Consider the following 26,747-nt stretch of genomic DNA (forward strand, 5'->3'; position numbering starts at 1 on the left):
AATAAAACACTCCATGTCGCATCCTCCGCACGCCACTTGCAAAGTGCATGAAAAGGGTCTGCATTCTTAAAATGATGGAATCAATCAATCAATAATCAAATTATACGGTGCCCAACAGCAATCATTCTACAGGTATTGGCACAGTGTAAGTTCTGCACACTGAGCTTCTTCATCTTGCATTCTGTAAACTTCTTGGAAACTGGTCGGAAGTAACTTTGAAACAGTGAAGGGACTGTAGGGCACCCCTGAGTGAAGAAGCAAAGTGTCCCTGGCCAGGTTCTCAGTTCGAATCAAGATGTTATGACCCCATCACAGGAAAGGAGGCCACAGCATACAGTCTGTGTTTCAGGAACATCCTCGAATCTGGATGACTCAGTACCTCCCCGTGCTGATGGTCCAGAGGCCTTGGAGGAAGCACCAAATAAAGCCCCCGATGGCCCTGGGAAGCCAGCACCACAGCCACACAAGGGCCACACACACCGACAACATGCACAGTGTGCACACAGGCATTCCTGTAAACACACTTGCACAAGCACCACATGAACACACAGATGTTCCTGTGAACACACACACAAGTGCACATGACCACGTGCACATGTACACACACAAGTATTCCTGTGAACACACATGCACACACACGGGCATTTCTGTGAACACGCACCTATGCACATGGCCACATGCACACACACACACACACACACGGGCTGTGATTCATGTGAACACACGCCTATGCACGTGGTCACATGCACACACGGGTGTTCCCATGAACATACATGAACATACATGTGTACTGTGTCCATAGGGTTCTGTTTGCAGTAACTCCACTTTAACCAAATCGACCTGTTTGTGCTTCTTACAAAACGAGACTTGGAAGAGGCAGAAATGCCTTGAAGTACCCCTTCAATATTCTAGATACCTCAGAAGGGAAAATAACTGAGAGGGAAAAATAATGGAAATATTTTGTCTAAGTTTAATAAAACATCTTGGCTTCCAGAAAAGCAGGAAAAGAAAAGAAAAAAATCACAGAGCAAAGAAAAATTCTAACATAAACCTAATAACCCTTGTGAGTTAAAAATATAATTAGATGGAACCAACTAATTAGATGGAACTAGTTTAATGTGCCTTGTACCTTTGCCTAAAATAATGCATCAAAGGATAAAAATTCTTTGAAAATATACTGTACTCGGGTATTTTTGTTCTAATACTAAAAATACAATTGTAATGGCCCAGTACCTGAGTGTTCAGCCACTCTATTTTAAGATGTCATTTGAGATTTCCCACTTTCTACGCTCTAAAATTACACGTGGAAGCTACGCTTGCTTGGGCAACATCTCCAGGCACATCCTTCGGCAGCGTGCGAGCACCTGAGAGGCCCTGGGAGAGGCGAGCTCCTGCACCAGTGTCCCACTGCCGGGTCCACTGGCCTGTCCTCTCCTGCGTGAAGACACCCTGAGCTCCAGCCCAGCACGGGGGACAGAGGCACAGTGCAACCCCAGACCTCTCCAAGAAATGATGCTGGGTATGTTATTCACACTATGTAAAATGCAGGCACAGCATCACCCCAGGGTCCTTAAAAGTGCTAAAGACAAAGATGACCAGCAAGTACCAGCGTTGAGTCTGCCTGGAGTGCTCGGCACCATGCGTCCATGCGTCCATGCGTGAGATGCCCAATTACTGAGTGTGACCAAGCTGTGAAATCAATTGCCTTCTCAATTAAGAGAATCTACTCAGTAATGTTAGCCACTGCTTGCTTTAAGACACTAATTTAAAAGGACCAATTTGACAGAAGCCCTTCATACAGTAAAAAGAGTTGTTTCGACATATTTTTTTCAAATTAAAACTGAGAAAACAGGGACTCTCCACACAGATCACTGTACTCACACATGACATCATTTTTCCCACCCAGAGCTGAAGGTTTGATTGAGAAACACAAATGCCAGAATGCAACGTATTTTTCTTATAAGTTTATTATTTTACAGAAATAAATTATGTTTGGGGACCTCTCCCCCCAAACCATCAAAGACAAATCTAACACCAAAGTGAGGAAACACCAAGAGCCCCCTGGAGGAGAGCTGTCCAGGAGGAGAGCCACCCACGGGAGAGCTGCCCACGGGAGAGCCGCCTATAGGAGAGCCGCCCAGGACAGAGGGGCCCAGGGAGAGCCGCCCACAATGAGAGCCACAGTGACATTTTATGGCCGGATTCTGCACTGCAGCGTTTCGATCTTGACGAATGGACAGGAACGCACCACAGGCTGCCTGGAGACTCAGTTCACTGGTCTCCTGGGGAAACTCCCAGACAGGCAGAAGCCACGGGCCTCGAGGGTGCACAGAGCAAGGCCCCGCGGCGTTGGGCAGAGATTCCAGGGAGCCTCAGCCACACCAGCAAAGGCTGGGCAAAAGCTGTGGCCTGAATAACCCACAACGGCCAACTCAGGTCTTCAAGCGCACCCCTGAAATGCTACCACGTTCCTCCCTCGTGGATGCCCCTCATCAGTCATAGGACCCAAACTGCAGAGTGCACTACATTTTCTAACCAGAAGGAACGGTCACATGCTAATCTGCTAAAATTATCTATAGAAAAACACAAAAATAACTCACACAAAAAATGTTGGCTGATCTTCCTGCTCCTGGATCCTTATTCTACTCGGTGTTCATTATGTTGTTTGCATGATTTGACTTGGCTCCATATTCACGTTTGGAAAACCACTTCCCAGACTGAAACTCTTCAACTTGAGAAGGTGTTACTCTGCTCTCCCAGTGAGAACCAAGAGCTGAACTTGAGGCAGTTCTAGAACTCGTTGAGGAATCCCTTGGTCTGCCTTCCCCCTCTCTCCCCATCTTAAAGCTGAGGTTGGCTAACCTGGGCTGGGCACAGGCTCATTTGGTAGCACAGCTGGGAACACACTGTCGGGACTGCATCCCCATTCCAGACCCGTCCAGCTCCTCACACAAGCCCCCAGGGGCTCTCTTCAAACCACTGATAAGAATCCATCTAACCCTGAGAAAGATTCTGCAGGTCATAAAATCTCTATTCCGCTGTTCACGTTCCCATTTACCAGAATGAGTGAGTGATACCAAAGTCGCTGACTGTACTGCAGGCGCCATAGATTCTCAAAGCAGGACACAGCATGTCGCCACAAACCAAGTCACGCTCAAGAGGTAAGGGAGGTGTGGGAATACGCATGGTTCCTTTAAGTCCTAAGATCCCAGGTGGAGAAGGCCACCTACCATCGTCTCCGCCTCCAGAGAGCAAGCCCGGGGCTGGTAGTTCTCCTAGGAGGGCGGTTCTGGACGTGCAGCTGTGCTGTGTCCAGTCTGGTCTTTAATCACCAGAAGCAGAAGCGAAGCCTAAGGCTTCGGGAGAGGGGCTCCCAGCAACAGCGCTAGTGCTGGGGCACCTGGAAACACGGGCAGGGCTCCCTCCGGGTCGTGAGGGCACTGCTGGCACTCAGTCCTGCAGGGTGGCAGCCTGTCGGGCAGAGGCACCACCGTCAAGTGCCAGCTTCCTCTTTCGAGAAGCATGGTTTAGACGAACAGAAGATTGGCGGTAGGTGGGCACTGAACAAAACCTCCTGAACCTCCAGAGTCTCTGCCCTGGGGTTACAGGAAGTGGTTTCCTGGGTCTGGCACAGGGAGGAAGTGAGCGCGCTGCTGCCCGAAGTTATTTAGTATTTCGAGTTTTCTCCAGCTGAGAAAACATCTGAGCAGCTTGCTGGGACCAAATGTAAACCAGACGCAGAACTGCTCACACGGGCTTAGGGTGCCGATGCTCCTGGGAATCAGGAGGGACACAGGGCTCTGTTGCCTCTGTTCACAGTCACGTGGTGTGAAAGGCGCTGCCGAGAGGAGACCTACTGCAGCCGAAAGAAAAGAGTAACTAAAACCAACGCAGCAAGTAAGGGAGTCGATTTGCTCTGAGTTTAGAGGTAGGAGATGCGGGGCTAGACGGGCCTCCCGCCGCCCCATCCCCAGAGTCCAAGACACGGAAGTTCTGAAGATCCTGGTGTCATCTGTGAAGACACTTTACCTTTGTGCTTTCAAACTGGTTGTAATCAAAACAACAACAGGTGACAGAAGCATGCCGTGAATGACTGGGGTGACCGTTAGGAAAACGGCCCTCATCTTGGCACAGGGGCTGACACTGCTCCTGGGAAGATAAAACATGCAGCTATGCTGCCCACCCAGCAAACCCCAAAGCCGGTCTGCCGCGCTGCAACAGCTCCATGATTGTCCAGACACCTGCGGGAGAGGCTGGTCCTCACAGGGCAACCCGCAAGGCCCTCAGACCCTACATGGGGGACCCTTACCCTGCCAGGGAGGCAACAAACACAGGCCGCCACTCTGCTCTCAGCTGAGGTCTTACCACTGGGTTCGTAATGAACTTAAAATTTATTTTGGCATTAGAGTTGCACAAATGCTGTAACTATGACTAAATTATGCCTACTTTTATTTATTCTAAAAATTCCACATGCAACTAACAGTAAAACAAAAGGAAGTCAGCCCTGGGTACAGAAGATATCGGGAACTTCTGGGTCTGCCCTCATCGCTTTCTTCTGGAATCCCGACCCCACCCCTAATGGACAGAGCACACCATAGGGGACTGGCCGGCACAGCAGTCCTTGTCACAGGGACTGGCCCAGGGTGGGCAGATGACCCAAGCAAGGCTGGAGTAATTTAGGGAGTATTGACATGAATAAGAATGTACCTCTGACACCAGAGGCTTAATGCTCACCTAAGCTTGCCAAGAAGAAACCTTCCCGCACTGAAGAAAGCAACAGAATACAGCCAACACAGAGCAGGCCCCAAAGATGGATGGATCATGGATGGATGGAGAGACAGTGGACCACAGACAGACAGGAAAGAGTACACAAATGGACAGACAGACAGGCGGGATAGAAGATGGGTGGAAGGAAGGGCAAACAGATGGATAGACAGAGGCAGGCAGATAAACAGAATCTTGACAAGATTATGTGATCTACTGAATTCACAACCAAGTCAATTCCAAGAGACTTCAGTGATATGAGTCAATTTTGCATGGTTCTGTCACTTACAACCAAGAGCCTTCCGACTGCTATACTGGAGATAATAAGAATGTCTTTGATCAACATGCGTTGCTAACTTTGAGAAAGTGGATTGTATGCTGTCCTTTGACTCTAAAGCCAAAGACCTCATGTGTGTGTGCATGTATGCATGCATGTGCACATGTGTGTGCATGTGTGTGCATGTCTCTCTGCATCTATGTTCATACATGTGTGCATGAGTGCACACATGTGCACGCTCTACTTCAACAGCTCAGAAGACCAGGATCTTTTCTTCTTTCTTTAGCATAAGTGTTCAACAGAGAGGGATTACTATTAATTTGTATAATCTCACTTGGAATATGAGATCAAATGGGGATCTTTTCTCTCCCAATTATTAAGGTATAACAAAATTGTTCCAAGAAGATAATTTGCAAAAATTGCTTTGTGATTCAAAATTAAGGGAAGACTTCCTTTTCTCAAAGAATTAAGAAATTAACAACTGCAAACAAGGCTTCAAAAAGTGTATTCACTACAAACGAAAAGCCAGAGAAATCTTAGTCTTTTAAAAAGGCCTCTAAAACCTTCCTGGAATATTTAACAAAATGATTCTGATCAGCTCAACACTCAGTTTGTTTATCTGCCATAAACATTTGATTCCTAACATTCAGAGAAAATGGACAACGCAGTTACATTGTTAAAAAATGGTAATATGATTCAAAACACAAGGAGAACACCAAGAGGGTAAATGAGATTGCAGAGCTAAATATCAAATGAGTGACTCATGTGGAATGACTTCCTTCAACTTTATTCCCAGGTATGTAGCTCACAGGTTTGCCCCTGAGGACCTGAGATGTCCACCAAGGTGACACCATCAAGGGAACCACAGCCAAGCAGCAGTCTAGCGTCACAGAAGGGCCTGCGAGGAGCTGGTCTGCACCCTGAATGCAGAGGAGTTGCTTCTCCGTCCCCGCCACCGATCAACGCTGAGCTTGCAGAGCTGATCGCACTACCCTGCCTGGGAGGGGCTCTGTCCTTCAGTCACCTCCGAGAGCAAACAGTTGCTACTCAGGGCAGGCTTACTAGATGACTAAGTCCAGAAGGGTTTGCAGTATAAACTAGGAAGTGCCCAGGAGTTCTGTTTAGCCTTCCCACCTACAAAAGCCATCCACTCCGCAAACGGGCATTCACACAAAGCTCCAAGCTGATTGGTGTTCTCAACTCTGGAGAAGCCAGTGCTTCCTATTAAGACACACGCTGTCATCAGACCAGGGTGAAGGCACAGGCATCAGGCAATTTGAAAAAAGTTTCAGGTATTTTAAAAGAAATGATGTTAGAAACCAGAGTCAAATTTAGGTGGAATTATTCAAACAGGAAATTTTGTTGCCTAGCATAATCTAATGGCAAAAAGTTCCCTGATTCTGAAGTGCTGTGCAAATTACCCCATGAACACGTTGGCAACTTCTACAGATCTTCAGATCGCAGACAGCTCTTCGTTTTACAGCAAGCCTGTCTAAGTCTGCTGCGCTGAGGAGACGGCTGATCCCATCCTGTCAGTGGCATCCCACTGAGTCTTCCAGAGTTTCAAGGACCATGCTCATGCAGGGTCAGGCTCCAAAACGAGCCTGAATCTGGAACTTTGAAAACACTAGAGGGAAAGGGCGATGGGAAGCCTACTTCCAGGGTGCCTGTGGATTCCTCTACGCAGGAAGAATCAGGTCTTCAGTCGAGGTCGGAAGCCATCGAGGCAGCTTGGAGCTGGCCCTATGGACCCTGCTTATAAGCAGCATAGGGAGAAAAGGCCATTTTGCACCAGAATGGTCATCATAGAATATTATAAATAAGTTCAACCTTTCACAAGAGCCTTTGCCTAACAGAATGTGTGTAACCAATCATTTGTCTGAACACTGTGGAAGATGTTTATATTCCTATCTAATTATAGAAACAATCATTTTTAAGAATGGAGGGCAATATTTATTGTATATCCATCATCTGAATTTAATGTAAATACCTTCCAAATAAAAATGCTACAACTTTTAGAAATGAGAAAAGAATGACAACGAAAAAAGAAAGAAGAATCCCAAATGCAGGGCCTCTGAACTTGACCCAGTCGGCACAGCTCTGCAGCACCAGGTAGAATGGAAGCCACAGAAAGCTGCATGCTGCGAGTGGAGAGGTTCTGTTTCTGGACTTCGACCCAAGCTGTCATAAAAGCTGTCCTCACTTAGTATCTCCTACTTCCATTATGTGTCAAATACTCTTGAGCTTTTGCCTGGTACAAAACAAAGCAATAAAAAGTCAACCAGGTCACTGCACAGTGCTACTGACCTAAAACATCACCCACGGTCACAGGGCTGTTCATAACTCGGGGAAGGTGAAGCCACTCTCACATGCTGTTGAGAGTCAGAGCAGCTGCCGGCTTCACTTGAAAGTGCAAGGCCCAGGTGGACAGTGCCAGACCCCAGGACAGCAAGCTGTGTACAAGAGCAAGCCTGGCGCCTGCCAGATGCAAGTCACTAGAATCAAATTAATTTTTATGCCAAACAATTATGCTATGCCCTATTCAACTGACACGCTCAAAGTCACATCTACAGGTTGTGATTACTTAAAAACATCTATTTCCATGCTGGAAGCTATAGTTTTTAATGAGCTGCTTAGGTCTGTATTTCAAGATAATTACAGGAAACAATGTAATTACACAGCATGACTACTTTCAAGGACAACCAAAATTCACAGGTTTTGCAAAGAGCTCAGGAATGCCAGAACCCACTGGAGGCAGGTCATTTGGTCTGCAGATAGCACAGAGGCATGTGCAAATGTCAAAGACAACAATTAAATAATGCAGAGATAGTTCTGCAGCAAGCCTGGGTGCAGATGGACAATCCGAAAGAATATAAATTTATTTTAAATCTTAAAATATTCCACAGGCTTCTGCAGAATTGTTCAGTTTCATCAATTTCCCAAACACACATACAGTTCTTATTTTACCAAGCATAAACAAAGTGATCTGCACTTCTAACTTAAAAATTTTAACCTCAACGTGCTTAGTAGTTTGCATGTTTATAACCAGCTAATATTCAATTTCTTATTCTTATTTTAAAAGTCTGCAGTTAATGACATTGAGTATAAAGCCAAACTAGAATACTATTTCATGAAGGTCTTCTGCCTACACCAAAATCCTTAGATTGCATGCTTTATGCTGATAACTCTCAGCACTTCATAACTCCTAAGGGCCTGTGGGGCTCTAAAATATCGCACGTTTCATTTTCCAACATGTATTCAACATGAACTCTACTATTAAGAACACCCCCCCAACACACACACATCATGCAATGTCTGCCACTGCCAACATCGACTGTTATTTAGAAAAACTAACTGGGGGCTGGGGGACGGGGCGGTTGGAGTGTCAGTGATCTAAATTTTACAGTGCGTATCCTAATTTTGAGAACTGGGATTTTAATCCTATACCACTTGGAAGAAAAAGCATCTGGGGGAATTGTAACAACGTTGCAACATTTTCAAAGTTTGGTGGGCTCTGCTGTGAGGGGCCCTCATCTATGACGAATAACACACCACAAAGCCCAGGTCCGCGTCTTTAACTCCAAGAGGTAAAACAAAGACAGAGACATCCATGCTGATGTACGGCCAAGGACAAACTGGTTTCATCTCGGCACTGCTGATCATCTACCTAAACGCCTCCCACACGCTCTACTCAGCCCGGCTCCTGGGCCCCTCTAAGTCTTCGAGCTCCGCTCCGAGACTGCCGCAGCTGGGAGTGGGCAGCACTGACCCGTCAGGGACAGATGGCCTCGGGGTAGCAAGTAACCCCTGAGAACTGTTGGCTCACAGCAACTGATGGTTCCAGATGTTGGTGGGCTCGGCCCCCCGCCCCCAGTTCGCAGAGAAGTGCCATTTAAAAAGAAACCACTTTCCTTTCATGGTTAGTCTCTGACGGATCTAGATTCAGGATTCTGGAGGAAGAAGGAGAAATCAGGAAAGAGGATCAAAAAAGGAGGAGACTTGGGCACTTAGAAGGGTGTGGGATCTGCTCCCAGAGGTTGTCTGTCCAAAAAGAAAAAAGAAAACCTAAAGATATTAAATCGACCCCAACTCTGAACATTCTTCGGAAAAACAGGATTTAAGAAGGCTCTAAGACCCCAAGCAATACATCCGCAGTAGTACAGACAAGTCACGCAGTCCGTTTCAACCCGGCATCTCCCTGCGGTGCGCCCCAGGCGCCCCACCCGCGCCGGGGGAGAGGGAGGGGCGCAGCCAATACCTGGTCCTGTCTCCGAAGGGCAGCATCGCGGGCGCCGGAGGGCCGCTCTCCAGGAGGCTCGCGGGGCGGCGCGTCCAGGTGCGGCCGCTGCGGGGCTCGCACCCCTGCCCTGTGCTGGCCGCCCAGGAGAGGGAGCACCCCACAGCGCCGCGGCCGCGGGGGCCGGGGAGCACGCGCCCCGCCGGCGGCCGCTCCAGCATCGCCGCCGGCCCGCGGGCCGGCACTGGGCGAGGCTCGCGGGGAGGGGCGCGGGCCGCAGATCCCCCGATCCGCGCGCGGGAGCCGCCCACGCCAGGGTCCCGCGCCGCCTCCGCAGGCTCGGGGGTACCCGCCCGTCGCGCGCTCTGCCCCACCCTTCTGGCCCCTCGCAGCCAGGCTCAATTCTTCCAACTCCTCGGCGAGCGTTTCCCACGCGCGCCACTGCCCGCTGTGCCGTCGCCTCCCAGCGCGCAGGCTCCCGCCCCGCCCCACAGGGCCCCGGCGCTTGGCCCGGGACCAGGCGGCGGGAGCGCGGGTCTCCGCGGGGCCCAGAGCCCCGGGTCCGCTGCCGCGGCGCCGCCCTCCCGCTTGTGTGCGCGCCGCGAGCCCCCGCGCTGCCTCCGGCGAGCAAGAGGGAAAAAGGAAGCGCGCGGGGTAGTAGGGGACAGGAAGGGGCCAAAGGCGACGCACTCACTCCGGGAGGACTCCTGCAGTCGCTGCCGCGGGCGCCCGGAGCGCGTCCCCACCCGCTTCCCCGCCCCGCCGCCAGGACAAGGGGCGCGGGGGAGGAGCGCGGCCGCAGGGCCCGAGCTGGCAGCGCTGCTTCCGGAGCGGGAAAGGGGTCAGAAGCCGTTTTGGTTTTGCTAAGAGGATTTAGGGGGACCCGGGGATGGGGGGCGGAAGGAAGGGCCTCGAGCGCTATGCGAACAAATGCTCTTGCTTCGGGGAACGCCAGGGGCTTGGGGACCGGGGTCGCAGCACATTTTTGTGTTGGAACTTTGTAAGCAAGTTGAGTGGAATCCGACGCTTTAGTTTTTCGGCCGTGCGGGCTTCAAGTGGAGTTTGCGACCTACCATGGAGCGAGGACCTGCTTCCCGAGACTGGGGCCTGGGCGGGGGTCCCGGAGTGGTGAGCGGGGAGAAGTTCAGCCGCGAGAGACCAGCCAGGCCACGTTCCAGCCCGGCGAGTCCCTGCGATCATTCTTACCTGGTGGCCTTTCTAACAAAGTAGGAAGAAGTGAAGTCCCAGTGGTCGTCCAGCCACGCTTCGACCCAGTCGGGGTCCGGCCGCTGGGGCCGCCCGGAGCCCGGGCCCGCGCGGTCCATGGCGCTCGGCACTGCCTTCCGCCCTGTGGGGTCCTTGCAGGAGCCGCGTGCGCGCGCGACCCTCCCCGGCTAGCCGCGCCGGGCCCTGGGGAGCCCTGCGGGACACCTCCCGCCCCGCCCCGGCCCGCGGGCCCAGGTGTGGCGGGCGGGGCCGCACAGCAGCCGCGCCCCGGGTGTGGCGGGGACCGGGCGCCGCGTGCCGGTCCCGGGCGGCGGCGGCGACTGCGGGCTCTGAAGGCAGCGGCTGCAGGAGGCGGCGGCCGCTGGGGTGCGCCTGTGCGCCGGCTGCTTGGCGCGCGGGTGTGTCGGCGAGGTCCTGCTCAGGGCGGGCAAGGTCACCGTGGGGCACCGCTTCGGAGCCGTGGGCGGAGGTGGCGAGCCCACGCGAAAGTGAGATGCCGAGGCTGCGGCTGCCCTGCTCCGCGCGCGGGCTACCGGGCGTCCCGCCGCTGCCCTACAGACCCGCGCTCACAGGAGCACCGGGACCGAAATCCTCCGGAGCGCAGCCCGCGCAGCCCCTGGAGCGTTGGGGAGGAGGGGGCGTGTCCCACCACCGGGACAGACCCGCGGCGCAGCTGTGTGGCTCCAACAGACGGTGCCCTGCTTAATGCTCACAGTAACAAGGATAATTACAAATTAAAGACATTTAGTGTTGCATCAAATACCCTGCTCATAACTGGAAAAGATTTTCTGGAAAAAAAGGCAAACAAAGCCCGGATGACGACGAAGTTGGGAAACAAGGACACCTCTGCAGAGTTAGGTCAACTGGAAAGCCCAGTGCTGCCGGGTAGTTCAGAGCAACAGCTCGATTTTAAACTGATTCATCACTTCTATTTAACTGGAATCAACGCTGCCCCAAAAATACTCAGTGGAAAGAATTCAGCCTTCTTACTCTATTTTGTCTAAACCTATTGTGCTTTATATATCTATATGTGTGTGTGTGTGTGTGTGTGTGTGTGGTTTTGTTTTTTTAAGAAATACGGAGCTGGTTTCTTTGCTTTGGCTCATCCTGATCTTCCTGTTGTGGATTTGCAGTTTAATATGGCCTTTTGCAATGACCTAATTTTTCTGGCAGAATTAAAGCTGGAGAGTACGTTGCACAACGTGTGAATGACACCATTAGCAGTGATATACCAGAGCGACTTAGCTGACATACTTTTAGCAAACTCCCTTCAAAGTGTACTTGGCAAGAATGTAAGACATTACTCACTACATAGAAACACATAATTAAATTGATAATTTGGGGACTTGCAGAAATGCCTTCCATACAGGGGCTTATTTTCCTGCATCTAATGATAATCCTTTTGTAATTTGGATTTCTCTGAAACTTGAAAGTTGTATGCAAGTAAACAACCAACCTATGAAGGAGACGGCCAACTCCCTATGGTGACAGTGGCCACAGTGCTCAGGAAAAGGCAGCTTTCCTCCCCCTCAGCCTGGTGGAGGTCCATGCCTTCCTTCTGACTGGACATCAGTTCATTTAAAACTGAACTTAGGAGACTGAAGACTGAATGTTTGGCTTGAATTTATGGCTTTATTGGCTGCTTTGGTTAAACAAACAGGTGTGATGGTTTGACTCTGTATCCCCTCCAAAGTTCATGTAGAAAGGTCAAGCTCAAGGCACAGACCCAGAAGGCTCTGTCCTCATGAATGGGCTCATGAATGGGCTCTAGGGGTCAGTTGCCCCTCCCACCCCTCCCACCATGCCAGAACAGCCTTAGCCCTGCAGAGGCCCAGGGGGCCCTCTCTAGACATCAACTCTGCTGTGCCTTTGACTTGGCTTCCCAGCCGCCAGAGCGGTCTGCCATTTCTTTGTGCCCCAGATCACAGTATTTTGTTATCAGAGCTCACTGGACTGAGACAATGGTGAACCTCAAGTGTCCCTTTCCTCCTGAAACCCGAAAGCACTACATCATCAGAACAGGAAGTTCTCTGAAGCACTGCAGCAGGTGACCCGGTCCATGGATCCTGCCTCGGTGAGACCCAGTCTTGAGCAGCCTAAGTGCTGAGGGTGGGGGCAGGGGGTTACCGTGAAGGCCTGTCGCCTGAAAAGCACACCACAGGAGCTTGGGACGGGCATTTCAGCCTATTCTGGGCTCCAGGAGGCACAGGCAAAACTAGCGATACCTCCTGTAGCATGGCTGCACATCCTAGAGGTGAGCCCTAGTTGATTGTTCTTCCCAGTTGGCTCCGTTACTTTGTCTTAGCTCGTTGATGTACATTGCTCTAAACATCTCAGATCTTGTTTTGGAATGAGTGAAGAATAAATAACAATTGTCACCAGGAAATAAATTGGAAAATGCTGTTGATGCTATTTATAAGAAATAAATGTGCAATGACTTAACAAAAAGCCCTCTAATGCAATGTATTCGCATTGTAGCAGAAGAAAACTCAACTCCCACGCGATGTCAGCTTTCCATTACTGAACCAAACACCTGAGACAGCTTAAAAAGAGGAAAAGCTCATTTTGGCTCAGTTTTGGAGGTTCGGCCCATGACCTTCTGGGCTCCATTGGTGGCCCACAGCACATCATGGTGGGAGGACATGCAGAGGAGGCCCATCCACCGCATGGCTGGGTGCAGAAGACAGAGGGGCAGAGGGTGACTCCCAGAGCCCCCTTCGCATACCCAACATGGCCTAGCACCTCCACCAGGCCCTTTCTCTAGAAGGCCCACCACCTCAGTGGTGCCAGCTGGAGGCTGAGCCTTCAGCAACAGGCCGAGGCACACTCCAGCTGCAAGGGACAGCACATGGCTGGCTGGTCACTTTGGCATCTCTTTGCTTTGCCTACCTCCACTGGGGTAAGTTTTGGTCTGCAACTGGAAAAGCAACAATCAAATTCCTTTTCCCAAAAGGAGAACCTAGTGGCAAGGGTCGCCATGCTGTCCCTGCCTATTGCCACACTACACACTGCCTCTGCTCCTGCTGCACGAAGTAGAAATGTACACTAAGCAACTTAAGCCAATAAAGTCAATAGTCAAGACCAAATGGACAAAGTCTTTTGGGGAAGAAGTTAACCCAAAATGATACAGGATGAAATTAGTAATTTCACTGAAATAGAATTCAATAACTGATTTTAACTACTTAAAATGCTTCCTATAAGAAAATCTTCAGGTGAATTTAATCAAATGTTTTAGGTAAAAGTAATAAAATACCAATATTGTACCAATCTCTTCATTAAATCAGAAAACCCTGATACTGGAGCATGGCACATGGGTCAAAGGGAACCACCTCCCTCATGATCTGGATGTAAAATCCTTAATAAGTCCTTAGTACACTGAACCCAGAAATACATGCAGTTTTTAAAGGATGATCTCCAATGACTAGGTGCAACTCATCCCAGGTATATATTGTTGGTTCAACATTCAAAGGTTGTTTAAGGCAGCATACCATGTTAACAAAAATAAACCAATGTCCATATCCGTTGATGCATAAAAACCCATCTGATAAAATTCAAGAGTCATTCATGATACAAAGAAATCACCAGCAAGCAGAAGAAACACACTTTCCAACTTGATAGAGAGCAAGAACCCCGCCTAAGATGGGAAGGGGCCAGCACCCCCTTACCATTTCTGCACAGTGTTGTCCTACAGTCCTCGCCAGTGCAGTAAGTAGGAATGAATAAACAAACAAATAAATAAATAGAAAGGAAAGGAAAGGAACACGAAGCACAAACACTCGAGGAGAAGAGTGAAACTTTCCCTGCAGATGTGTCTGGGAAGATTCCCTTAAGGAGCATGTGAATCAACTGCAGGAGTTAGGGGGTGATTCACCAGGGCTAAAGATGGCCAACACACAAAGTCGTTGTGCTTTCTGTATACAAGTGTTTCAGACCTTCATGCCCCCCAAAGTCCTGTGTTGAAGTCCCAACCCCCAGGACCACAGAATGCGGCAGTATTTGGAGGCAAGGTGCTTGGAGGGGCCAAAGGCCAGATGAGGTGATGTGGAAAGCCCTAAACTGGGCTGACTGGGGCCCTTGCAGGAAGAGGAAATCTGCAGGCGGTGAGACCCAGACCTCTCAAGCAGAGGGACTGAGGGAGGACCAGGGAGAGGTAGCAGAGGACAGGCGTGCACAAGCCAAGGAGGGAGGCCTCCGGACACCAGCGTCCCCGGCACCCTGGTCTTGGATTGCTGGTCTCCAAAACTGTGGGGAGTGACTCTGGGGTTTAAGTCACCGCTCTATGACACCCTGTCATGGTGACTCTAGCAACATAAGACAACTAACAAGGAACAGAAAGTAAGACCATTTTTTGTGTGTATCTAAAAGAAATTAAATATTTGGAGACGAATGTAACAAAATATATGTAAGATATACTGCTGGGAGAAATTTAGGTATGAAGACCTAAATAAATGGACAGATATGTTAGGATCATTGATTGGAGGACTCAATATTATTGTAATTTCTATCCTTTTCAAAGTGATCAGTACAATTCCAACCATGAGCTCAGCAGGTATTTTCATGAAACAAGAAAATCAGATGCTAAATTTTTATATGAAAATGCAGCAGATAGAGTGTGGCAAAAACACTTGTGACAGAGACGGATGCCAGAGAACTGGGGCCTCCTGAGGCTCACTAGGCAGCCACCACCTTGGAGGTGTGCAGTACCCACGTGAGGCAGGTCAGGTGGTGCAACAGGGCAGAGGAAAGAGCTCAGTAGGTAATGTGCAGAATCGACTGCATTTCACTCAGAACAAGCAGCCCTTCCCACCAGTGCTGCTCGCACAGACGAATCATGGCACAGACATGATCAGGAACAAAGACCTAAACACCCAGGCCAGCTCTGGAGGGCAGAAAGTCTTCCCACCTTGGAAGCTCAGTGGCCTCAGGGACCAGGAACATCAACTTCCAGATTTCATGAAGATTTGTTCTTTGAAGGACATGACTAATAAATGGAAAAAGCAACTTATAGATGAGAGAAAAAAATTGCCAAACACATCTGACAAAGACTGGTATCCAAACATGTAAAGAGCTCCCGTAATTCGCATACAAAAGGACAAAGACCCTGGTGGGGGAAAATGGTAGAAGTTTTAAGCAGCTGCTTTGCAGAGAGACTAACTGCCACCTAGGCACAGGTTAATGTGCTCAAGCCAAGCCTCCAGGGAAATGCAGGTGATGTGAGCCACCCTGAGACAGGCCACCCTCAGAACGCTCAGAGGAGACCTGGGGACATGCTTGGACTTGGGCAGGAGCAGCCGGACTCCCCTGTGCTGCTGGAAGAAGTTGAAACAGTACAGACACTTGGGAACAGGTTTACATATTCTTATTAGGTTGAGTTGGACCTACCCTTCCCCTATCAATTCCAACCCTAGATACTTTCCAAAAGAAATGAAGACTTATATCCAAAAAGTTCTATAAAAATGTTTGAAATCTTTATCCTTAATAATGGAACATTCCCAATCCCAAATGTCGTAACAGGGAAATGGATAAGAAAGGTTTAACGTAGTTGCTAAACGGAGTGAGTCACAGGGCATTCGAGAACATGGTGACTTCCATAAACATGTTGTGTACACAGAACAACATGCAATGTGCATACAGTTCTAGGACAGGTGAAACAGACCTGCAAAGAAAATAATGAGACCATGGCTGCTCTGGCAAGACATTTCACTGGGGATGGGCTGACAAAATTCCATGTCTTCAGAATGGTGTGGGTTATTCCCATGTGTCTTTTTCAAAACATCAAATTTTACACAAATGAAATTACTATTTAAATTTTGTCTCAACAAATTATAAAGTATTAGAATCTACTTTTTTGTGGGGAATGTGCTAGTCATTCTGAAACTTTCTGCCCCCTCTAGGCATGAGAAAACTGAGTAGCTATGTTTGTGCATATAATGAGATCCAAGCATCGTGGTGTGGAAGAAGGGAGTCACACATATGGATGAAAAAATTACAGTGCCGTGTTGAAATGGAATTAGAGGTTAATTTTTCTTATTTTAATTAAAACTATGAGTCCCATAAGGAAAGTTCCATGACAAGGAAACACAGGCATTTTCTAGGTGCTACAGGTAGCCTACCAGGAGCTCTAGCTGGCCAGAAAATAAATTCCTACATCTTAGGAACTGAATCTGCCAACAACCCCAGTGAGCTCAGAAGTCCATATGTTCCTGTCAAACCTCAGATGAAACTACAATTCCAAGCAATAACCTTATTTCAGCCTATGAGAAGCTAAACAAAAGCTTACTAATTGATGAACTAAGAACAAGGAGCCTTGCAATCCATGAACATAGTATATCTCTCCTTTTATTCAGACCTTTTAAACTTTTTCCAGAAACCCCTTGTAGTTTAGGAGTACATGCCTCATGCATTTTGTTAAGTGTATCTCTACATATGTGGTTCACTCTTCCTCTCACACTGGGAAGTGCCAGAGCAATGGCATTCCAGCAGTAAGGAGTACACTTGGTACCAGATTTTGTTTCTAAATACCATTCTCCACCAAAAGAAATCAGGAACTTTTAGAGAGGTCTGGGGCAGGCAAAGTACAGATATGCCTAGAAAATCTTATTTTTTCAGAAACTAATAAGGCCTTAAGGAATGTTATGAACATATTAAGAGGATAGAGGATATATGAGACTCCTAAGAGACAAATATGAAAAATGGAACATGAAAGCATGTAATAGTGACAGATCAAACAGTATTGACTGAAATCAGGAACTGTTACTCTGCTAATGTAAATAAATAAGTAAATAATAATTTATAATATAATATAATAATCATTTTTATAGAAGAAGGCCACCTAGTAAATATTTAGATCCTTCAAGGCTGCTAAAGACTAAGAGGCTTGATGGTAGATGGGGTATTCAGGTAGTCTTGAGGCATCTCAACACAGGTCCCTTACTAGTTAACCATGGGGAAATGCTTGCTTTAAGGTGGGTTGAGTTTTTAGAGGCTACTATAACCAAGTCATTGATTCATTACCACTGTTGAGACAAACTAGAATACCTGCCTTTAACCAAATGTACTGAGAAGCTCACAATATCATTTCTGCTATCACTGCCAAAACACAGTCTGAATCTAATCATGAGGAGACAGCAAACCCCGCACCCCCAGATCGAGGGACTTTATACAAAACAATAGGCCTGGAGTTTCAAATTTTTCAAGAACAAGGAAGACAAAGAGGTGGAGAGGATGTGCATTCGCTCTCTATTGCCGGATAACAATCTCACCGAATCTCCATGGCTTAAAGCAACAAGCATTCGTTACCGCCAGGTCTCTGAGGGGGAGTCCAGGAACACTGGGCTGGATTCTATGCCCAGGGCCAGTCAGGGTGCTGTCCAGAACTGTGGTCTCCACCAAGGCTCGGCTGGAAAAGAATCCAAGTCAGACTCCCTCAGTCCTGGGTGGAATTCAGTTCCCTGTGATCAAAGACCCAAGGGACTGTCTTTATCACCAGGTGCAGACTCACAGGCTGCTGTCTGGAGTCTGTGTGTCACTGGAGGCTTGGGACTGTGCAAACTGCTGGCTGGAGCCTGCTGGGGGTTCTGAAACCACCTGTGGTCCCTTGCAAGGTGGAGCTGGCCATCATGGCTGCTAGCTTTCTTCAAACCAGGAGCAGAGACTCCAGCGTGACAGGTCCTGTATTCTTAGGTCACACATGAAATGTACCCCGACATCTTTACCAAATTGTTTCCTGGAGCAAGTCAAGTCCTGGCCTCACATGAGGAGTGGGGCTCACACATCACACTGAGCAATAGGGCACCATGCCTGGGACGTGGTGCGTGCTGGGTGGACGCCTGCTGGTCAGGGTGAAAGGCCTGGGTGCTGGCGTGCCTGGAGCATTCCCGTGGGCACAGTCTGTGCCTGCACCAGCACCTCCTCAAGGGGAAGAGTCTCACCCCACTGCACTGTACGACCCTCTACGCTTAGCAGCGCTGGGCTCCTGTGAAGATGGTTTTTCTGTGGACAGTGCTGGGGTGGACAACGCAAGTAGTGACACAGTAGGCTGAGCAATAGCCGATGCTTCAAATGCAGTCTGATGCATTTAAATTAGACCCTGATTCTCCATTTAAGTACAAAGTCAGCTGAGGGATGAGAGCACCATGCTGTGGTGCCGATCCCAGAAACCCAGGGCTTTCCCTCTCCTGTATCCACAGCAGCTTCCGCCCAGGTCTCCTGTAGCAGGAGATTTGGTTTGTTATACAGAGGCTCATGGGAGAGAGCAACCCCCCCCCCCCCCCCGCTGGGGCATGGAGCAGCTGCTCTTCATATCAACACAGGTCACAGGCAGGGGAAGTGAAAGAGGGGGTGGACAGACACTCGACACACTGTCCCAAGGAACAGACGAGATGCAGATGCACTCACAGAGCAACACCGCTGTGGGTTTCCTCAGGACGTTCACAAACAGGTGGACCCTATCAACGGAGGTCACTTGCAGTCCTGTCCAGCAGCAGATCCACCCGGCACCTCCCATGGTGGATCTGCTGCCCACCCCCTTCTTCTCTCTTACTCCTTCCTCATGCCAATGAGGGGTGGCTCAGGTCTGTCTAGGGCTAAGCCCATCCGTAGACCCAGAATCTGATGCGGAAGACCGCAGGTGGCCCAGTTAATGTGAGATGGTCTCCTGTGATGGTCTAGGTGTCTCCTAAAAGCTCATGTGTGAGACAAGGCAAGAACTTTCAGAGGTGAAATATTAGGTCGTGAGAGTCTTATCATGTGGATTAATCCCCTGATGTGATAACTGTTGGCAGGTAGGGTGTGACTGGAGGAGGTGGGTCACTGGGAACATGCCTTTAGGGTGTATAATTTGTCCCTGGTGAGCAGAGCTGTCTCTGCTTCCTGCTTGTCATGTCCTGAGCTGCTTTTGTCTTCCACACCCTTCTGCCATGATGCTGTAGAGCAATTGGATGGGATGACTGTGGACTAAACCTCTGAAACCATGAGCCAAAGTAAACTTTTCCTCCTCTGATTGCTCTTGTCAGGACTTTTGGTCACAGTGGTACAAAGTTGACTAAGGCCACCCTCAAGGAGCTCCAGGGAAGGACTGGTCACCGTGAGTCTTGGAGTTGCCAGGATCTTCTGCAGCTGCTTTGCTGGTACCCTGTTGAGATCGGGGGAAGGAACATCAGCCTCAGGATGAAGTCACCCAGGCCTGCCTTTCTCTTCTGGTTAATTAGCCAGTCACTCTAACTGTTTAAGTTGGCTTGAGTTGGGTTTCAGTGAGCTTTTTCACTGCCGTGACTAAATGACCCAACCAGAATGATTGCAGAGGAGGGAAAGTTTATGTAGGGCTCACTGTTTCAGAGGTCTCCATCCTTAGACAGCTGGCTCTATTCCTCAGGGCTTGAGGTGAGTCTGAACATCATGGCAGAAGAGTGTGGTGGAGGGAAGCAGCTCACTCGATTATCAGGAAGCAGAGAAGAGACTTCACTCTCCAGATACAAATATACACACCCCAGAGCCAGGACCCAATTCCACCTCCTCCAGCCGCACTCCACCTGCCTCCAGTTACCACTCAGTTCCGTCAGGGATGAGTTTGTGGGTTGGGTTAAGACTCTTACAACACACTCACTTCTCCTCTCACCCCTCTCGCATTGTCCACACATGAGCTTTGGGGGACACCTGGCATCCAGACTGTAACCGTGGGGTTTGTCCACACTTTGTGAAAATCAGAGGCTCTGCTGCAAATACAGTTGTGTCAAGTCAACAGAGTGAGTGGAAAAACGGTTGCCCTACAAAATCCAGACGATGGGGGTCCACACGTGGGGCTGCCAGACCAACGCACACGCTCTGGAGACTGTGCCGGTCCACACGTGCCTGTCCACCTGTGGTCATCCAGGCCCACGCCTGAACATCACACACTGTGCACTCTGTGTAAATAGCTTCCTGTGATGACCACAAGCCCTCACCATGACTTACCTGGAGAGGAATGCGAGCTGTGGACGTGTGTGATCCACGTGTGGATTCCTGCACAGCCTTCGCTTGTTTTAACACCACATGAAATGATCTCAGTGCAAAGAAGAGGGCTTCACTTTTAAGACCCAAGGATTAAGCCAAGTCCAGGAACTGCTTTCTATGCACACTTGAAGAGAGTCACGGAGTTAGTCGCAGTGGTGCTTCCTGTCTCGGAGAACACTGGCCCAGAGTCGATGGCAGCAGCGCAGGGAGCGGGAGAAGGGCATCTAGGCTAGGCGAGCTTCCGCTGCGGGGCTCCAAACTGCTGCACAACTAGCAGTACGGGTTTTAAATGGAGGCTGTCCTGAGCCGGTGACCTGAAATAACGTCTCCATTTTGTTTAAAGACCTAGGATGGAGGAATCATTAACAGTCTACCAATTAGCATTTTGCCTACACTCAAATACCAAAAGCAAGTTCATGACTTACTAAATATGCTCTGGAATATAAAAATAGGAACTAAATTTGCTTTAAAAGTTTAGAAATTTTATTGATTAAATAGTTATGATGACCTTTAATCAAGCTAGTATTTTTTTTTTTTTTTTTTTGGGTGCTGGGGATCGAACCCAGGGCCTTGTGCTTACAAGGCAAGCACTCTACCTACCGAGCTATCTCCCCAGCCCCTAGTATTTGTTTTTTAAAAAAAGCAATTACTTTTTGTCTGAGGGCAGAGAAAGGTCCTTTCTTGATTGTACTGTTTCCCCTCACAGCTAGCACATAGGATTCGTCTATCTGGAGCAAAGCAGCAAAACAAGACCCAAGCTAGTATAAGCTAGAGGTTGGCTTTGAAGCCTCAGAGAGATTTCTCCTTAATATTTTTGCATATACTAAAATAAACAATAAATCTGTTTTTAAAAACCAAGTAGGTCGTAGGGTCTGACCTGTTGGTCAGTGTTGGTTGGTGCATAATCACCGTATAGGCCCCCACAGATCCCATGTTGGTATTTTCCAACCTGTTCTTGAATTCATCCTTTGTATGTTAAACTTCAGGTAGTGAAATAACTAATACCGAAGCCTCATTAACCAATGCTTCCTGAGAGTCACCACGTGCCATGTGCTGTATTTAAATATTATTACTTTCCCTGTGGGACACAAAAATCCAGGTTCTTTAAGCCACATTGTCACCTCTTAAGGCAGAAGCAGAACCCTACATTTTTATTTAAATGAAACCTAATCACTAATTGTGAAGAAAACACAAGTCAGTGGAGACAAGAACAGCCAGGATGAAGGCCAAATCCGTTACTTGCTCCAAGTTAAATGTGGAAATGAAATATCTCCTACAAGTCGTTTGAAGTCTCTGTCACCTCCGGTTCCACCCCTTTCCAGTGTCTAGTAAAAATGTAACTCTGGGGTAGATCTCTTCCTTATCTTGTCTTTGCTGTAGAGCTGCAGGAGCTAGGGGTGGCAGCTGCAGAAGGGCAGGCGAGTCCACAGGAGAGGCTGCAGAGACTCCTGGGCTCATCCCTCCGTCTGGGTGTGCAGGACAGAGCCTCGAATACCTCCTATGGAAAACAAACAGTAACGATTTAAAAATGGTCTGTGAAAATATACGGTTGCTGGGAAGACAGCTATCAGAGCATTTATTTTCCATTTGCTTTGCAGGGAACTGTATCCCTGCGAGACTGTTTGATTTGGATATTATTCCTAAAGTAAACATCGCTGGGCCTGCTTCCTGCTTCATGTCAGCTGGTCAGCTGGCTGCAGAGATCTCCAGTGTGGTGCAGTTCCTTCACAGGATTCTAACAAGATACTTTAATGGCAGTGGATACATAAAAAACAACTACCTCCTGAATTCAAACTTTCATAGGGTTTCTTCCTTCCATTTACTAAAAAACTGGACTTGCTGCATAAAAGTCACAGCTTCATTTTGCAATAATGATACTATGTCCCACTTACGTCAGCATCTATTATGCCGTATTAATTTGTAGATAGGAATTAAATTAGCTCTTCCGGTTTCCTGGTAGTTGGGAAGCTATTTAGTACTCTTTTTTACCTCCTTAACTGCAGAATTAACTCCCACCAGTCTATCACCCTTCCTGCATCTGCACCCACACGCTGCCTTTCCTGCTGCTCAGGGGATAAGCGTGGCCGAGCCTCCTCTTGGAGCAGGCCCTACTCCCTCTGGGAACGCCCTCCCTGGCCGTGCCTCCCACCCAGCCGTGCCCACGCCTGCTCTCCGTCCTCACTCCTCCTGAGGCTGCTGGGCCTGGCCCAGCGGCTCTGTCCTCTGATCCCCCTCTGAACTCCCTGCCGTTCTGCCTCCTCTCTCCACTCCACAGGAGCGTGCTCAGCAAGGCCACACAGGACTCTGCTTGGGCACATCCTGCCCTCGGTGCCGGTCCTCCACTAGGTGACGAGCAGCAGCACTGGGTGCAGCTGACCGGGTGCCACCCCCACCTGCCCCCGTCTGATGTGACGGGCAGCCCCACCTCTTCATTGTGTGGGGCCTCCTCTTCTGGGCCTGCACTTGGTGCTCTGCTCCCCTCTCTATTCTTACTGACTTCCTTGGCAAACTCCTCTCGGGGCTGCAAACTCCCAGATCATGTGTCAGACAGCGGTGTGCCGGGCTGGCTTTTATTTCTCACTGTGATGCAAACACATGGGGGAAGAAGCCCTCCTACTCGATTCCATATCCACCCTGCCCTCTTCTGCTCTCCTAGGGACCAAATGGGATGAGTTTGTCCCTTCATTTGAGGAGAACTTACTGAGCACACATGGGAACCCCATGCCACGCTACCCACAGCCTGGGCTTCCACAGCTCTGTCTCTGCCCTGGGCCTCCCTGGCTGTCTCCTGGGCAAGCTCATCCTTTCCCATCATTCAGGCATGCTTCCGTGACCCCCCAGGTTCCTAAGCCCAGACCAGACCTTCTACCCTGAGTTGCAGACTTGAAACACTGCCTTCTAAGTTTCCGTGCCTGGAGCAGACACTCGGGTTCAGCATAACCTTTAATGCTGTTTTGTTAGAAACACAAACAACAAACAGACCTTGATCTTCTTGCCTAACTCAGGCTGAGTCATGCTGAATTCCTCTCCTCCCCCTGCTCACAATGCCCAGGCTTCTCTGTAACTGGTCCTCTTTCCTCTGCTCCTCCTAACAGAGCTCCCTCGTTTCCAGGCCTTAGCCATGTACCCTCTGAGGGTCCACACTCCAGCCAGGATCCTCCCTCTCCTGCCCCACATTTCTGCCAGAGTGATCTACCTAACTAGAAGTCTGAAGGTCTCCCTTCCTTGGCTGCTGTCCTGGGTGCTTCTGCACCTGCGTGGAATGGAGCTTCCGTGTTCTCTCACAGTAAGGACGAGACCTCTGCAGGCTCCCTCAGTCTTCTGCAGAGCCTCTCAGGCCACAGACCCCAGGATAACGGGCAGGTCTGCAGAGCTGGCTGCTCTCTCAGACCTCTTGGTCTTCACCTGTGTTCCCACGCTGATACTCCTGGCCCCCTGTGTGTGAACATGCACCTCACATCAAGGCTTAGCAGGAACTGGCCTCTCCCAGGCGACCCGAAACTCTGACTGCATTACGTGTGGCCTCCCATGTCGTGACATGTGTACCATACCACTGTGCGTGCATGCAGGGACATGTGACGTGCACCATCCTTTCCAAGAACATTTTACAAGCTGTATGAGTTTGGATTATAAAATGCTTTTCTAGAACCTGGCACCTGTTTTGCTAATATTGTCTCACTTCTTGTGTATGCAGATTTTCCTTCAGATTGAAACAGAGTCCACTTTCCGCAACACCCTTCCTCCACCAGCAGCGTGGAGTAGGCATTGTCCCTGGTCCCAGAGTGCTTCATTGCCTGGAAGGAAAGCCTGAGTCCACTGCCACGCTCCCCACGCCTTCTGGGCCAAGCCTGCTGTCCACATGGGCCTGCCATGCTGGACTTCCCCATGGTGGAGCTGTGACAGGTGGCCCTCTGGTCTCCTTCATACAGTGGGTTCCAGGGTGTTCCCATATTGCTGTGTGGCTCATTCCTCTTCATGACCCCACGGCACCTGCCCTGAGAGGTCCCCTAGCTGTCCACCCTTCGCTTGAAGGATATGAGGGTCACCACTTTGGCCACAATGAGCAGGGCTCCCGTGGATCTTGTGCATCTCTGGGTGGACGACGTGATGTCAGTTTCTGGGTATGGTCAGGAGAAGCTTCCCTGGGTCATTCGGTGAACACCACACACTGCTTTTCGCGAGCCGTGCCCAGGGTTCAGGCCCCCTTCTGTGATGCGTCCTCCTGACAGTCATGGAGAGGACAGCAGCTCCTGGGATTGGTGCTTCCTCCCTCAAAACGCTAGAGTTCCATCTTGTCTAAAAGCAGACACAAACATCACTCTCTGTCGAGCTGAACTTACAGGGGGCCAGCCCTGCTGTCCTCTTCCTTCAGAGGGCTGTCCACCTTGTAATGCTACCTTCTTTCAAGGTTCTCTTTTACACCCCACCTTTTCAATTGTGAAGCCCCCTAGTGCAAAGGACTTAAGATTTGCATCACGTTAGTTTGGGGGGAAATGCTTTCTAGCTCCATCCATCTGTCCTATCATGAGTGTCATGTGGCCTCGTGGGGACAGGAATTACGTGTAACTTGTAGTTCCCTGGGACTCCATAGACCATTTTTTTTCTTAGGTTCTTAACCAGTCTTTCCTGGTAACTAGTTCTTAGCCTTGCTTTTGTCTATAATCCACCCACCGGACTCAGCACTATTTGGAAACTCAAGCACCGGCAGGTCCCTCTCTGCTGCCCAGCATGGTGCTCAGCATCCACAGTGGGTTTAGTAGTTGGTGCGTTTGCTGTAGCCTGGGCAGGTGGAGCACCCTTCGTCACAGAGCTGGCTGCTCCTGGGCGCACACCTGCCTCGGTCGCATCCTGTGGATGAGGTGACACACCACCCTCAGCACACCAGGCTCTGGATGGCAAGAGCTCTGCCCAGCTGGACTCCCATGTCAGCAAGGCAGGGCCAGCTGCTGCCAGCCCCTTTTGCAGGCGGGTCTTCTGCGACCCCTGTGTGTTCTCCTCCAGGTGTGCTCTGAGCCTGTGTGTTCTCCTCCAGGTGTGCTCTGAGCTTGTGTGTTCTCCTCCAGGTGTGCTCTGACAAGCGGTTGCTGTTGTTTCTGTCTCAAGTGAAGGTTCATCGGAGAGCCTGGGCTCAGACCCTCCAAGTGCCGCTCAGCTTCCTGCGGAGGTGTCTGGCTTACTGGCTGTCTGGAGGTTTGTTCACTGGTCCACTTGCTGTTTACTGGCCCAGGGACCATTGCTGTGTGCCTGAGGTTTCATTTCGTAGTAACACTGTCCCCACAGGGCTCTGAGGCCTCTTCTTCAAAGGCCGCGGGTCTCTGTGGCCACACGTAAGCCGATCCACGTCCGCACAGCCCACCACCCGCATGCCCCACGTGTGACTTGGCCCTGGAGCATGCAGAGCTAGCTGCAGGCTGTCGTTCCCATGTCCCCACACAGCTTCCGTCAGTCACCATCTACGGCATGTTTCTGATTATGTGCGATTGTTAATTGCGTCCTAGAATTCAGAAGTAAGAAGCATCCATCTCTCTGCCTCTTAACACACTGAGGGAACACACTGGCCCTGCGCTGCAGCAGGCGTGGCGATTAGCGTGTGTGTCCCAGCCAGGACCAGGCGGTGTCCTGCTTGCCCTTCCCAACCTGGACCTGTCACGCCTGGCTCGCTGCCTTGCATGCCTCCCTCGGGTGGCTTTCCCTGAGGACCAGGCAGTGGGTGAGGGAGTCCGCTGGCCGCTGCTCCTCCAGCCATTCTTCCTCCCAGTCGCACTTCCTGCCTCTGTTGCCTGCATCTCTAATGAGATTACACTTGATTTGCGCCACTGCAGCACTGCTGATGGACCACATGGAGTCTTCTCTCCAAGCCCCTCTAGGGACCTTAAGCTCCTCCGGCTATGGCTGGAGGGAGCCAGTCTCTCAGGTGTAGGAGGCACAGTGCCTTCTGGACCGAGTTAGGAGCAGTGCCACCCAGCACACGCCCATCAGGGTTTTGCGCTGAGCCTGGGCTGCTCCCTCAGCAGGCGCCTGTCACGCCAGGCCTCCAGGGCTCTCTAGATGCCAGGGTGCACCGGGTCTCCCGGGAGGGTGGATCGTTGCCTGTCTTCGTGCGGATGGATCGCAGGCACCAGGGACTCCAGGCCCTGGTCCGGTGCTCTCCAGTCCTGCACGTTTGATTACATCTAGTGATCCTGAGCCGCTGTAGAAAACATTTCATGTCGGGACCAGTCACTCCACTCCCTCCCTGGCCTCCGGGTGGTG

General features: G+C 50.0%; 1 protein-coding gene across 4 annotated transcripts in view; it reads right to left on the reverse strand.

The window, feature by feature from the left end:
- Window positions 1-11,076, reverse strand: part of PDE5A (phosphodiesterase 5A) — a 97,456-nt gene extending 86,380 nt beyond the window's left edge. Inside the window, exon 1 of one of the 4 annotated variants that reach the window (XM_079152905.1) lies at window positions 10,485-11,076. In XM_079152905.1, the coding sequence (XP_079009031.1) occupies window positions 10,485-10,603 (119 nt within the window). In that variant the 5' untranslated portion in view covers window positions 10,604-11,076. Of the gene's footprint in view, window positions 1-9,299; window positions 9,873-9,968; window positions 10,047-10,484 lie in introns of those variants that run through there. The other 3 variants (XM_079152907.1, XM_079152906.1, XM_079152904.1) reach the window with 3 other exon arrangements.
- Window positions 11,077-26,747: the final 15,671 nt, after the last annotated feature.

Source organism: Sciurus vulgaris (genome assembly GCF_902686455.1).
Source record: "Sciurus vulgaris genome assembly, chromosome: 9".
Classification (NCBI taxonomy): domain Eukaryota; kingdom Metazoa; phylum Chordata; class Mammalia; order Rodentia; family Sciuridae; genus Sciurus; species Sciurus vulgaris.